The sequence below is a fragment of the Mchenga conophoros genome, linkage group LG7 (genome assembly GCF_057382185.1).
Source record: "Mchenga conophoros isolate Kocher_MC1m ecotype Shallow Benthic linkage group LG7, M_conophoros_male_GT1.1, whole genome shotgun sequence".
NCBI lineage: Eukaryota > Metazoa > Chordata > Actinopteri > Cichliformes > Cichlidae > Mchenga > Mchenga conophoros.
In genome coordinates this window covers 12,772,339-12,788,015 of record NC_140532.1, presented here as the reverse complement: position 1 = coordinate 12,788,015, position 15,677 = coordinate 12,772,339, and the positions used below count along the sequence as shown (strand labels likewise).

Here is a 15,677-nt window from a genome sequence, read left to right as displayed (position 1 = left end):
CTGCAGGCACGTATGGTAGCAGCAGCCACCAGTAATCTGTGTGAGGCAGCTAATGCTTCAGTGCAGGGCCACGCCAGTGAAGAGAAGCTCATCTCTTCAGCCAAGCAGGTTGCAGCCTCGACAGCTCAGCTGCTGGTGGCCTGCAAGGTGAAGGCAGACCAGGATTCAGAAGCCATGAGGAGACTACAGGTAGTACTGAAACACACTTTTTAATTCGTCCCTGGAAACGTTTATTGCACATGTACTAATTTTGGGGATGTCACTAAAAAGGTGGCTGGTAATGCTGTGAAGCGAGCATCGGACAATCTAGTCAAGGCGGCTCAGAAAGCAGCATTTGACAAGACTGAGGATGACAGCGTTGTGGTGAAGACCAAGTTTGTTGGAGGCATAGCTCAGGTAAGAATCCTGGAAAGAAAAAATGTTTGAGGGCTAGAAGAGAAATCACTACTTCTCTGTGATGTGCCCTTTTCTTGCCAATATGCCAAAATGCCACAGTTGTTTTTCTGAAATCGCTGAGAGCTGCTGTAGATGAGAAGCCCGTCAGTTTTGTTTCTCACTTGTTTACCAGGTTTGCAAGGCACCCACAGCTGAATATCTTTTGAAAGCCTTTAGTGTATTTCTCTTCCGGCAGAAACAAATAACAGTACTTTCTGTGGCCGTGACTGGTTTCCCAAATTAGTGCTGCACCCCAGCTGGACTTCAGCCTGTCACCTGTCACTGCTGAGTACTGTATTCAAAAGACATCAAAAAGTTTTAAGTTCATCGGTTGCTTTTTTTTATTCTGGTTTGTTCACATTGGTACAGGGTGAACATCCAGTCCTCATGGGCCAGTGTGCTGAAAAACATGTGTCCCTGCTGCAACACACCTGGATAAAATTAGTAGGTCATTGGCAAAGCTTTATAGAACTTGACTGCATGCTGAGGTGGCAATTCAGCCATTTGATTCATGTTACAGCAGCTCATGAATGAATTAACATGATGCAACAAAAGTACTTTTACAAGTACATTTTTTCAGAAAGTACATTTATTTAAGGTTCCCATCTCACCATGCAGTCAGTTCTTGCTAATGGCCTACGGATTTTATTCAGGTGTGTTGCAGCAGGGACACATTTAAAAGTTTCAGGACACCGGCCCTCGAGTTCAACACCCCTGGTCTAAGTAGTTAACACGTTTTGATTCTTCACAAAAATGTCACTCGTATATTTTCAATTTTATGTATATATTTATAACGTAGTTACAGTCAGTTACCTATTTTATGGTTTGCTGAGGTTTTATTAGATAATGATCAGTGGCGACGGGGATATCCTTCTGGATGTGCGAGCGAGTCTCAATGCCGCATGGATGAAGTGGCGTCAAGTGACGGGTGTGCTATGCAACCGTCGAATGCCAGACCATCTCAAGGCGAAAATTTACAAGACTGTAGTCCCGGTTTCCCTGTATGGATCGGAGTGCTGGCCAGCCACTGCCAACCACGAACAGGCCCTGCACACAATGGAAATGCGAATGCTCAGGTGGTGTCTAGGCCTCACGTGTTGGGACCAAGTCAAGAATGAAGACGTCAGAAAGCGGCTCGGCATTGCACCAATCACGGTGAAAATGCGCAAGGCACAGCTACGGTGGTACGGACACATATTACGCTCAGACGACAGCTCAGTGGCGAAAACGGCAATGAGGCTTGAACCCGGTGGCCAGCGACCCCGTGGCAGGCTGACGAAACGGTGGATGGATAGAATAAAGGAAGACATGAAGATCGTCAATGCCGCCCCAGAAGACGTCCTCAGTCGTGCCAAATGGAGACGGATTTGCCGCAAAGCGGACCCTGCCATGCAGGACAAACGCTAGGAAGAAGATGATGAGGTTTTATTAGATATGTAAATCTGACAAACTCAATTATCAATGAAGCTGTCTGACAGCTTCATTGATATTTGAGTACAATCAGCTCAGTTTGCCATAAAGTTTCTAGCAAAATATATTTCGTACTGTTTAAATTTATATTTCTATCTACATAATGAAAGTCTTGGTGTTCTGCCATGTTCTGTGCTCGGGACATGGCAGCAAGGGTTTATCATGTCAGCCTATCCACAGGCATAGTAGTGGTGAATCTTCTGTCAATTGTTCTCATTTTCCTCAGATCATTGCGGCTCAGGAGGAGATGCTGAGGAAGGAGCGAGAGCTGGAGGAAGCTCGGAAGAAGCTGGCTCAGATCAGACAGCAGCAGTACAAGTTCCTGCCCAGCGAACTGAGGGAGGACGAAGGCTGACGGACGCAGCGGATGGGGACGTGCGCTGCGCTGACGAGACCTTCTTGTCACGGGGAGGTGCCAGTCAAGTATTGGCTATTTCAACTCTCATAAAACCAAGGACAATATAGCACTTGAAGCAGGCCTGTTTGGTGATAAAACAAGTGCCTGTGCTCGGTGTATTTCTGTGTGTATGTGGCTGTGTGTGTGCGTGTATGTATTTGTCAGTGAATGGCATTGACATTCAGACTTTAATATGAAGAAAGCTGTTCCTATAAGCAAGTTGAGAAAGTTTAAGTCGTACGATAAACGTGTCATTAATTTGTGGGTGTTACTGCATCATGAGCATTACTGACTGTTACAATCATGAATCAAAGAAATCTCGTATAATCACTGAATGTTCTCAAAAGTGTTTGAGGTTTAAAACAAATAGAAAGGAACTGGTGATATCGATGTAACCGGCAAATTCAATCTAAGGGTCCACAGTTTGTATTCCAGGTATACAAAGTATTAATAGAAAGGCAGGAAGATTTCTCACGTCTCATTTCACCACTGGCTTGCATGCACCATAATGTCTAAACATATCAGCGAAGCTACTAACCAATAGAGTAGTATAGAGTAAAAGACACTTGTATTTTACTAAAAAAAAATGTGAACACGTGGTTTGCTGTTAAACTAGCAAATCTTGAAAAGAGAAAAATCAATGATTATGATTAAACTATGTTGTTCTGCTTGATGCCAAACGATGAGAGTCTCTAAATGATAATATAACATGACCACTGGCCATCACTAGCTATAAAGATGTTTATTCTTGACCACTTTCTTATATAGGTATAATCTGTGGTATTCAGAGTATCTGGATGATATGTGACCAAATATGTCTTGCTGCTTGTACATTATGTCATTTGATGTAACCCATCCCCCCCCCCATCCCCCCCCGCTCACAGTTCTTCCCACACACGCTTGTGTAAGGAATACTTGTTTACATTTTTTGTCATGTTTGTTCTCGCTCGTCTTTGTGTTTTTAATTCCTTCTCCATTTACACTGGCCAGATTCTCTTTGGGTGTCGCCAGTGCTTTTATTCTACGTACACGCAGTCACTGCCCCTGTCCTGCTAAAGTCATTTCACTTCAGATGGTCTGTCTATAGCAATACTTTACACTGAATATTTGAGAAAGATAATACGAGTCTGCGCTGTTATTGTTTGGAAGAGTGTGCAATCATATTGAACTCTAGGCTCTTGAATGAAATGAGCACACACTGTGCTATAAAGTGGCTCATAACTTTATGCACTGAATTTAAAGCTCCCATTATATTGAATGGAGGACATTTGCTTAACAAACTAGAAGGAAATGGCATCACACTCTGAGAAAACTGATTTTCTTTTCCTTTATTAATATATAATGTATTTCAAATTTTCAGCATTCAGCTCCACCATCTGTCCGCGTCAGTGTCTGGTCTGCATTTTTATTTTTTATTTTTTGTACTAGTGCCTTACTTGAGTCTGCCCTACGAGCAGCTGAAAACCAGGTTGGGTGGGAGCCTGAGCCTTGTCCTCTCTGGATCAAAGCATTATGCCAGTCTATTCCCTATTGGGGTCTTAATTTAAAAAAAAAAAAAGCCCTTTGCCATACAGTACAATGCCTTGGCTGGTGGCCTACCTGCTGACAGTGTTCTAATGCTGATATAAAAGGGCATCTGTGGATACATTAGGATTTAAAGACTAACGCTAGACTGCATTCAATGAGCATGTGGCAATTTGTGTATGAAGTTGAGAAATTGTTTAAATTCATTATGCCAAGTCCCTCTTAAATGTTTCATTGTCTAACCACTATAAGAATTAAGTTTCTATCAGTAAATGTAAGAATTACCCTGAAATATATTGTCTGACCGATTTGTCAAAGTATTAATGGAAAATAGAAAAAGTTATTAGCTCTGTTTATGAATACGTGTTGTGCTTTCTTTAACAGAATCTGTTTGTTTTCTGATTTGATGCTGTATGTATGATATTTATCTGGTCACAAAAGTATTTTTTGTATTCACCACAAATAAAGCTTTCAGACAACCGGTAACATTAAGATGATTGTTGCTTTTGTTTTTCATGTGAAATAGTGTCCCCTGCAGCTCTACTACTACTCTGACCCCAGATAAGGAGACCAAAATCAGGCAAAAGTATGTCTACTCTTTAATATATCTATATACATATATATTATTTTTTGAAACCTCAAGATAAAAGATGTCCAGTCGAATAACTCATCCTGCATTCTTGCCAGAAGATGTCAGCATTTATCCTTCATAGCTGAATCAGGAGGTCAGAGGATGTTCAAGTGGAAGGACTGGCAAAGTTAGCCAGACCAAATATGGACATTGTGGATGCATTTTTTTCTCCTTGCTTTACAGGCCAGACCTTGAAATATGCAACAATCCCCACTTAGATATTTTGGTCAATAATGAGAGTTCACAGTATTTTTATACTCTGGGTTACTGTTCCACAGCTACAGCCTTTATAAGCCTCATGTTTGAAGAATTAGTCAATCAGGAGAGTGAACTTGACCTTTTTTTCTTCTCGGGTGATACATTGCTTATTTCGTACTAAAGCTGATCCTTCTGTGCTAGAAGAAAATGTGGGCATAGTGTGCAAAGTATGGTTAAAGGTGGCCAGCACAGCACACTGTCCTTCTAATGAACACCATATTTGGTAGTTTGAATGTTTTGGTCTCATGCAAGGCAAGGCCACAGTGAAGAGGGGAAACTGAAGCCATGTGTTTAAGAGCGAGTACCCATCTACTACTCACCCTCTCCCCTCCAGTGCCTGAGACCAAAAAGATTTTTGTTTTGTTTTGTTTGTTTTTTGGTGAACTTTGGAAAAACTCAGCAAATTTACGAGTTAATAGAGAAACCGTTCAATTCCTTCCTGCTATTGACCTGCACTTAATAATTTTGCCATGAGTTAAGCTGCATTTATGGTTTTCTTCTGCAAAACACAAAAAGGGGTATTTTAACCCACACCCTTTTACCTTTTCAGTGTGTGGCTTTTTCTTAAGCGCTCTGTCTTTTTTAGTCACTTGGCACGTTGCATATTAAACAAACGGCGCGTAAAGGAAAGAAGATGCAAGATATGTTTAGCTTAATTTGAGGAAAGTGTTTAGGAAACAAAAATTAAAGGTTGAATTGAATTTGCTAAAGGAAACTTCAGAACCTGCTAATAGTTTTTGAGTATTTAAAAGCTTCATGACACACTTAGTAATCCCTTGCACCGACAGTGTAAATCTCCGGCATCCTGAATGTTCTAAACTTGCTGTGTTGGAAAGTTTGTTTTGCTGTGTCTTGTGCCATGCCTAATCCCTGCAGTCTGGCAGCCATTTAGTCCAGGCTTTGTTCCACGCTCAAGTTCCTAAAAGTGAAGCCAGGCTAACACATAGCTGGGCCAAATGACACTTGATCACCTCTACACTTTAATCATTTCAGAGCTAATCTAAGGTCTGCTTAAGGCTGATACTGGTTTATATGTTTTCCAGTTTCAGTGGCAGGCATTTTAATATAAGGTCCGAAGTAATGCAGGAATGGAATTAGGGCTTAACACTAAGAAAAGCCTATGTGAGCTTGGGAGTTGTCACACTGGAAAGCTGTGTAGGCACTTTTTGATAATGCTCTGTCAAATTTTAGTTTTCCATGTCCTGGTTTGGGTTTCAGGGATTTCTTTAATAGTGTAAACAGCGGTGAATGCTTTATAAATTAAGAAAAACATTCATAAGTCTCATGCTAAAAAAGCCTCTATGTGAACTCACTGTATCATTATTATTATTTTGAATTCGGTTCAGGTAAGGCTAAACCAAACAGACTGAGAAAGTATAAAGGTCTGTGAATTCACAGAGAGTGAGACAGCCTTTACCCTGAGCTATTTTTTCTTTTCACTTTTAGAGAACGTGATGAAAGAGGAAGAGAGGTTTGGAAAAAATGCACATCAGGAAAGGCTTTTGGGTTTTTGGGCTGGGCCTTTTTGTCCACAGCGTGCTACTGAGGTTTTCCTCTTTTATGTTGTTGCCTTTGTGCACAGACAACATTTTAACCTGACAGTGTCCTTCTTGGGTCTTTCTCTGAACAAGCAGCCTGTGAACAAAAAAGTTATTGCTAGCTATGATCTCTGGGAATACAAGATGTTTTTCTTTCCAAGCGCACTCATTCTTCCACCTTTTTTACGGTAACATGTTTTTTTTTTTTTATAATCCTACTGAGACACATATTTCAGTGCAAAGAAGTCTAGAAGAAGGCCATAAAATAAGCTTATCAGTTCTTCAGCAGCCGTGTCAGGCTGAAAGTAATTTTCAAATTATTCAGGCTGATACAACACTGGAAACCAGTATTGTTTATGGGTTGAATGGCTACTTGGCTTCAGTCCATTTTTTCCCAAAACTCTTACAAGGTCCAGACCCAAACAAGGTATGATAACATAAAAGAAGAACATATTTAACAAGCTGTTCCTTACAAAACTCTCCATGGAATTTGCTTTTCCTGTTATTTATATTATATCTTCTCAATATTAGCATGGTTTTAATGTATTTTCCAAATCTGAAATTCAACCCTGCATCTGGGGAAAGGCACTTTTACAGCCAAACAAAGTTTTCTTCAGCTGAAATGATAAACCACTTCATGTCTCACAGATACTGCCAAGAGCTTTGTGTAAATATGCTTGTACTGTCTTGGTAATCACATTGTCTAACAGTTATATAGAAGAATACAGTGAGGAATCACAGCATGGTTTTACCTAAATGAATGAGGTCATTGTTTCAGAGGATGCCTGCTGTTTAGGCATACTCACATACCACTGCTCTGAGAAGCAGAGCTCCCTAACATAAACCTGGGAGACAGCAGCTGATGGATCTTAAAGAGCATTTCACTCCACTCTGGAAAACATGACTATTTTAGGTAATTAGCGGGGTTGTCCCAACATGTTGACTTCTCCACTTACAGTAACTAACAGTGTATAACCTTTAATTTAAAACTAAACAGAGTCAATATAGATGATCTCTTTCATAACTTTGAGCTCGTTATTGTCTAATTGCTGTGATTTCACAAGCTTAAAACACAGGTTAAAATAATAGTACAGGTATGTTCATACTTGGACTACATAAAATAGAATACACCAATTTCCAAAAGATAAGAGCATAATGGGTGTATTTTTTTAAAGGTAGGTAGGTTAGAAAACAGTCACACTCAGAATCTCAATCGGCCTGCTGAGTGACAAAATTCACTGTCTACCTTTCCCCTGACAGCACAGCAGCTCCTTCAGTCATCGCGTAAGGAAGGCACAGTATTTCTCAGTCAGCAATGAGAGGAGGGCTATATTGGGACTGAGCTGAGACTTAAAACTTGGGTGCTAAATTTGGAGAGCTTCACAAGTAACATCAGGAATATCTATTAAATGATATCCTCTGACTCCAAACACGTTCTTCCACAGTCAGGTTTTCCTCAGCAACTTACTTACACTTTGCTCAGTTTTGCTGAAAACGGTGTCGTGATAGAGAGCTGAGGAGCAGCCTGTCTCAGATGGTGCTGCCGGATGCATCTGATCTGCAGAGCCTCCTTGGATTTAAGCTGTCCAGAATGAAACGTAATACTCCGCCATCCAAATGCTTCTGTCTTAATAAGGAGACTTTGCTTAGCACTCGTCAGATGACAGGCCGCATTTCTGTGGAGGAGAAAAAAAAGAGTCATTGGCTCCTTTCTTCACTCAATCCTGTGGCCTCCCCACCCTGTGTTAAAGCTGAATAAACACTCTCTGCTCAGCGAGGTTTTCTCAACACTGACATCAAATTTCACACAATTTTGGTGTGAGAACCTACATTTAATGTGTCATTCTATTATTGTATAGACATAGGGGGCTTGGGGGCACCCCTGTTATGAACACAGAACATACATACATAATATATATGTACATATTACTCCAAAGTAATATGTACAATACTGTGCAAAAGTCTTGAGCCAAACCTCATTTCTTCATACTTTGTTCTCAAGGAGCAACAAAAGTGGTTTCAAACAATAGCTCTCCAGGCTTTCTGAAGGTATTCCAAAGTTTTTCTTCGGACACTGACTGCTTGTCCTTATTCTTATCCAATCATTGCAAAGGAGGTTTTTTTTTTTTTTTGATTGATTTTTTTTTTTTGGGGGGGGGGGGGGTTGTTTGTCTGTTTGTTTTTGCTACCCCACTTATCACTGATCTATCACTGATCTATTCAAGCACATAATATGCACCTAACTCAAGGGATGAACCAATATGTGTCTGCACAACTTTTAAATTGTATCTCCAGGTTCTTTGTTACTAACAGCCTGTTATAAAAACACAAGTGTTCTCATTTTCTTGGTCAAATCTACAGAAATACCAAACTCAGGAGAAAGGCACAATGGTGAACACAGAAAAGTAATGTCAGATTTTAATCCACCATACAATACCATCTGGAAAACATCTCATTAACAAAACATTAAGAAACAATTCTAAATACACTGCCAGTGGAAAAGCAAACCATGGATAGAAACACACAGTGGAACACTATCAGTGGTAGATTGGCCTCCCCAGACCCCAAACCTCAACATTATTGCAGCAGCGTGGGGCCATTTCGACAGATGGCAGAACAAAACGCAGCCAATATCCAAATAAGATGTTTGAATGTCCTTCAAGTCGCCTGGAGAGCTACTCCTGAAGACTACTTAAAGAAATTACAGAAAAGCATAACTAAGAGAATCCTTGGTGTGCTGAATAAAGGTGGTGGTTAAACCAAATATTGACTTTAAATCTTGCCTTATATGCCTTATATATTGTCTTTCCATGTATGTTCATGCATGGAAAGACATGCTTCAGTAATTTGTTACAACTATTTCCAATTTTTCTGATTGAGACTTTTCGACAGTAACTTCTTTGATTCTGTGGGGTTTTGATGAAAACAGTTCTGAAGATGCACTTGAAGCAACAGTTGACGATTTTTTTCCCAAAATAGCAAAGCCATTAAGAGCATATAAAGGACATGTGCTAATTGCACAAAGGTCAAAATGTGATTGATTAGGAAGCTAGGAATCATAAAGGAATAGCATTTAGATACCTCAGCTAACTTGACTCTATTCCTATAAATATAGTGGTTTAGGCCAGTTTCTTAAGCCAACACACTGGGAAGCCACAAGCGCTCACAAATGTGCACTCTCATTGCAATTTATCTGCTTCCCCCAGGCCTGGAAAAAGGAAAGGGTTGTTTTGCTGCCTTCCAAAACCTGACTGGCTCACTAAAAGTAGTTTGTGCAGAAAAAAAAAACATGCTTTAGATGAAGCCCCCCCACAAATATGCCAGTGATCCCACATCTGTCCATTGGCTTAATTCTGCCTTTCATGAAGTGAATTTCAGTGTAAATAAACCATTAAGTTTGCATATAAGCATGCATCAGTGCTCTGAGTACATTTTGCTGATAACATTTTCTGCATTTGTACTGAAGTACGATTTAATTCATCTAATTCACGAAGCAAGATTTTACATTCATGTCCTGGTGTTTTTATTTAATAAAGGGATCCTCCCACCACCAGTCTTTCCTGTTCTTTTGATGGGAGTGTCTTCGGGCAGCCTCAGCATAATGATCCTTTTATCGTACTGTACATTGTTATCTCTGACATCCAAGGCCCCAGCGCAGGAACTAAGCAGACCACACCAAATGAGTGTCTATTTATTTTCATGTCTATCCGCTCAGCTGCTTTATGACCGACTTTGCACAACTGTTTTATCTAGATCCCTAGCTGTGTGGTGAGTCGTCGCTTTGCTGGGAAAACTGTCGTGGCATCTGATCAAACGTGGGGCCACAAGACAGGCTTTGGTATGAAAATGCAGGTGTTGCAGAGTTGTGGGTTCCTGTGGCATTTCTCGCTGCGGAGAGGCCACTGTGACCCAGGCACAGTGAACACAGTGCGTGTGTTCAAACAGCCAGCCAGAACCACACTGGAATGTCTCATCACCAGAGGTTCTCACACACACTTCACATTATGGCCCTTTCATTTAGTCAGCTTGAAGTCTGGAACTCATACGAAAACATGATATGAACCATCGTCTCCTGTTTTGGATTTACAACATGCAAAGTCTTTTGCTTACTGACATGGCAGTTGTAAGTAAGGAAAATCACTCTCCCTCGAAAAGAATTCTCATGAGAGGATGCATTAAGAAAAGTTTGTATGAAGTGATTTAGATTACATCAAGCAAAACCACAGAAATACAACACAATCTCAGCATCCTCCTCCTCTGGCCATCCGTGCCAGAGAGCTCTGACAGGCAGGGAGAACAGTGGCTGAGCTAGAAGTGCATACCAAGACATTTTATAGCCCCAAGGAATGAAAAGAAATATCGAGTATGCTTTTGGACCTCACAAAAAGCCCCCGCAAGTTAGCCCTCTCATATGTCTACCTCACTTACACCAGAGAGCCCATATATGGACACATATATGAAAGGTTTTTCGTTCGTGCGCAAACACGGAAACTTCTAGCCCTGTGACACGAAGGGCAAAAGATTGAAGGCAAATATTTGAATAGAGCTATCCTCGAGATATTCGGCAGCTGCGAACTCAGATGTACAATGCGACAATAATTGGTTGAGTACGTCAGCAAGCACAAAGCAATAGATGGGCATTTAAGTTAATGATAGAAAAACACACAGGAAAGAGGTTTAGAAAAATGTTTTAACAGCTTTAAATCCACCAAGAGTAAATTTTTGGACTCCTTATCTGGAACCGGGAGATGTCAAAGCTGCCTGTAAACAACAGTTCACTGCACTTCCGGCTTGACTCGCCCTTCTGTGTACAAATAAAAACAAAGGCCAAAAAATGTGATTTTGCTGGAGACATATTTGTAAAGCTGACTGTCTCACAAATCAGTGTTTTGTTTTTTTTTCCTTTCACTATTCGTGCCTTGACATTTCTTGGCTTTTGAGAATTTGATTTTACACTAGGATTGTGGCATGGCATCCCACATAAGTGTGAAATGAATCGTGACAGTTCCCCACAGATGCCAACCCCACCCGCTTCTAGTCTAAGCTGACTGAGCAGCATCAGATATGGCTTACAATCTTCCCTCTCTGTGTGTCCCCCCTCTAAGAGGGGAAGAACACAAACAAACTGTCTGGGAGGCGCCCTGCCGAGGCCACAAATATTCCTCCATTATGACTTCTACCCACATTTGTGTTTGCTCTACTGAACGTGTTAACTTTTGGAATTTTCCTCCATAGCTCAGCTTTTTCTCAATAACTTGTTGTGGCTTTGGTATTGTCACAGAGGCTTTTCTGCAAACTTGAAAAATGAGCTTTAAATCTCAGCTTTGACCGATTATGAATTTCAAAAATGCATTTAGAAATTTATTTCAGGACTCCCAGGGAGCATCATAGACATACCGTATGTGTTTTTTATAAAACTGAAAGGTTTGTGTCTCATTCGTGGACTGTAAGAGGATTTTCTTTCCACAGCCTGTGGGATGACAGATCCTTTCTTTTAACAGCACCTACTTGTGCTGTAGCAAAATCTTGGCACTGGAAGAAAGCTACCCATCTTCAGTGGAACACCTGCAGCTGAATTATGTTGACCTTCATACCAAAGGAATTTGCTTTTGGCGAAAACTGTGAATTCTGATCAGCTCATACTGTACTTTCAGTGTTTGTCATTTAAACAATAGGTTTGCTGGGATTAAAACAGAACAAGGAACGTGCCGGTGTGATTTACACCCTTAATGACAGATTTATCACCACACAAAAAGGAGTGACTCAAAGTGTCACAGCCTTATTGCAACTATCCATCAAGTTAAATACTGTAGCTGTCTCTGTGCCATGGTTGGATGTCCACATGGTTAGATGTCCACCTGTGCTCAATAATAAACCAGTTCAAGTCTTACGACTACCAGTATATGTCAGTGGAACATTACTGTGGATAAACCAATCATCAGTAGGGCATGGGCTGGGCTTGGGTTACATCTTAAGTTGCACCCTCCCAGAACCCCATCTCAGTTTTTGCTATGCTAAATGCCCCTGCATGGAGCTATCTAATCACGGGGGTACCGTCCCAAAGGGCCAAGAAGTTTTCTCTCTATATATATCTGGATGATGTCTGCAGAAACCTTAAGATGTTATTTGACGAGGGGTCTGCAATCACTGTACTTCACTCAGCAGCCATGCACTCAACATGGAGGAGAACCGCCCTTGAAACGTTCACTGCTGTGTATCGGTGCAATCAGTAATACCGTGCATCATTAGAAAATAATCACTCACAAGTTGGCTTGTGGTTTCAAAGCATATGGCAAAACCTCAGGAAAGTTTTTAAGTGTTTTCCTGGAAGAACTTCCAGTCTTTGCATCCAATAACCTTTGTAAATGCACACAACACAATAAACAGAACAGAAGCAAATGGATCCTTTCTCTAATGTAGTAACATTTAAGCCATGACTAGACCCTGAATATCTCTCCCAAGTGTCTTCTTATGCAAACATGGGTTCAGGCACAGCGGCCAAGTAAAGCTCGGCTACTCCCAGAGCGTCAGCTGAGGAGAACCGGACATTCCACATACAGAGTGGGCTGTCATTGTAGGACTAACAGATTAACTATTACAGTGTTACAATATTATAAAGCAGCTCCAAATGGCTGCTTTGTGTCATTTAAATTCGGGAGGATCACAAACGGTCCGTAATTGAAAGACTTTCTTTCTACCAGCTTTTGACCTTTTTGCGTCTATATTTATGTGTTTAACATGCTCTAATTCGATTATGTATGGCATCCTTTTTTAAACCCTTATTTATAAACATGTGAGCTGCAAAAGCTTTCACTGATTTGAATTTGAATATGACGATAGCCCCACCTGTCTCACTCAGCTGTCCCCTCCTGCAGACCAAATCATGATACGGGGAGACAATCAGAATTCCAACATGACAGAGTATCCCAGACCTGTCCAGAAAACAGGCAACAGTTGTCTGATTGCAAGTCTGTGTTTTCAACTCACAGTAGGACGGAATTCTTCCTTGACTGTATTCCCCTCAGTTGTTTCCACCTCTAAGGATAATTGTTAAGAATATTCATGGCCTTTAAATGAGTATTTACTGTTTTCAACACAAGAAATTCTTTACTGATGCGGCAAAGCTTTGTGGGAGAAGACTGCATAATAAGAGTGAAGTTATTTATAATGTTCCAACAAGTAAGTCCCAAGAAAGCATTTATCTTTAAATCCCAGCTTCAATGCTGCATATTGTAGGACGTAGGCTTAGACTTATTTAAGGTTGGCAGCTTTAATGGGCTTCAGAGACCGAGTTTTTTCTTTTCTTTCAAAGAGCTCAAAATTACATGTCTAGATCTTTTCTTTTTCTTTTCTTTTTTTCATTCTGCAGCCTTGAAAAAAAAACACTTTTTCCATGTGGTGGCTTTCTTAAATGCCTTAAGCCTCAAATACTGAAAGAGTTTGTTATTGCTTTCTCATTTGTAAAAATGAAAGAAAACTTAAGTGTTACCTTCAGCTGTGAGAGTACCTTTAATTTTCCAGTGGAATGCAACTTGGAGCTCGGCAGGTTTTCACTAATATCTGGATTTCATTCAAAATAAACATATTAGGCCCTGGGACATTCTTAATGTGCCAACGATTTACAGTAAAACATGATAAAAGGAGCTTATTTTCATTCCAGGGGTGCTACAGGAACTCTGGCATGCCTTTTAACTGGAAATACTGTTTAAGATAATGAATATGGAATTCCAAATCAAGAACAACCAGCAGTGCACTATAAATTATACATTACTGAAAACATAAATGGCAAACTGTGCATAGGTATTGTAACCAGAAACATCCACAATACTGTGAACGATATGGCAACAAACAAACAAAAAAAGGACTGAACACTCAAAGCGTTAAATAAATGAAGTGGCTTAATTTACTAAGTCAGTCATGCAAGACTCAAGAAAGACCTCTTCAGCAACCTTGCAGACTTCCTTATTTATAGAGAAAAGCTTTCCAGAGCTTTGATTTTAGTGTGAGAGAAAAGCAATTAGACACAAACTCTGTAAACAGTGTCTTTCATTGCCATTAATAATTAGAAAACAAAGGCTGTCCCCAGATTAGCAAAATGCATTTTCTTTTAGGGCTCATGACAGTCAAATGTAAAACAAACAAACAAAAAAACAACCACTAATGGCTAAATTGGAAAGAGACAAATAAATCAATAGGATAAGAAGTCTCATCTTTCTCTGGCACTGTAAAAATCATAATTTGCTCCTTATTATGTAATTATTTCTTTTATTCAGTCTGCTAAGCATAGCAACAATATTCTATAAAACAGGCCAAAGCCTGAGCAAGACAGCGATTATTTTAAGAGACATATCTAATGCCTTTAGACCTTCCACTCTTGGCACAGTGTCTTGGATCCATTACAGACTAAGGCAGGTGCATGGAAGAAAAGTCGATCCTAAAAATATCCTTGAGAAGACTAAAAGACACTTGGAGTGTCCTCAGTCACCGTAGTGTGCTTTGACTTTTCACTAAGTTACTGCAGAGGGATCATTACTTGATATAATTTCTGTTAGGCATATTGTTATAATCGCATTGAATAATAATTGCTTAAATTTAGTAAGGCTAGTAATAAATATGCAATATGATGTGAAATTGTCTTCTTCATTAGTTTTTAAAACAGTAAACATTTCACAAATCACAAGCCAATCAGTGACTTAGCCGCTCTTATTGAAGTACAAAGCTGCCAGGATGCTGTGATGCCAGACAAATGACACATCAACGGTTTACATGAGGGATATCTGATACATTATCAGGTAAACACTTCCCTCTGTTGAGCCCCCTGGACTGTGAACAATGCCTCTAGGGCTTGCGTGGCTAACCAAAAGCATCTCATATCACAGAGAGCCACTACAGCATATTCCAAGTGAACTTACACTCAGCCACCCAAACACACTCAGGCAGAGATAAAGAGCTACCATAGACTACACGGTGACAAAAGCTTGTTCTGCAGCTGGCTCTGGTCACTCTCCCAGCTTTTCCAAAGTAAGAAGAGATGCAGGAAAACAGGAAGGCACTGCCACTGTGAAATAAGGCCAGAAAACGTAATTTCCTTGCAAATTAAACATATGCCAACTTTCAGAAACTTTGGGAAAGTGCAGGCCACTCAATTCAGAGACAGAGGCTGCATGTTGCTTTTAAATGGGTGACCGGGGCGTTAACGCAAACGTAAACAGTCTTTTTCTGCATCTTCTCTGACATTAAATGGCAGGAACCCTTTCCGTGGGAGCATACCCATACTCGTCACACCCCATATAAAGGCGTCTCAGATGTATAGGAGCAACGAATAGCCAAGCAGATCCTTAAAAAAACGCCGGAGCACCCACACACGCCTCCTCCCAAAAAGTATTGGATGTCCAAAGGAATCCAGTCACTCCCCCACCACCAC

At 40.5% G+C, this 15,677-nt stretch overlaps 1 protein-coding gene across 3 annotated transcripts in view; it reads left to right on the top strand.

Moving 5' to 3' along the window:
* tln2b (talin 2b) overlaps nucleotides 1-4,318 on the top strand; it is a 94,527-nt gene extending 90,209 nt beyond the window's left edge. For all 3 annotated transcript variants that reach the window (XM_085282174.1, XM_085282173.1, XM_085282172.1), the window contains exons 55-57: nucleotides 7-189; nucleotides 271-396; nucleotides 2,132-4,318. In XM_085282174.1, coding sequence (XP_085138300.1) covers nucleotides 7-189; nucleotides 271-396; nucleotides 2,132-2,260 — 438 coding nt within the window. In that variant the 3' untranslated portion in view covers nucleotides 2,261-4,318. The remainder of the gene's footprint in view (nucleotides 1-6; nucleotides 190-270; nucleotides 397-2,131) is intronic.
* Nucleotides 4,319-15,677: the final 11,359 nt, after the last annotated feature.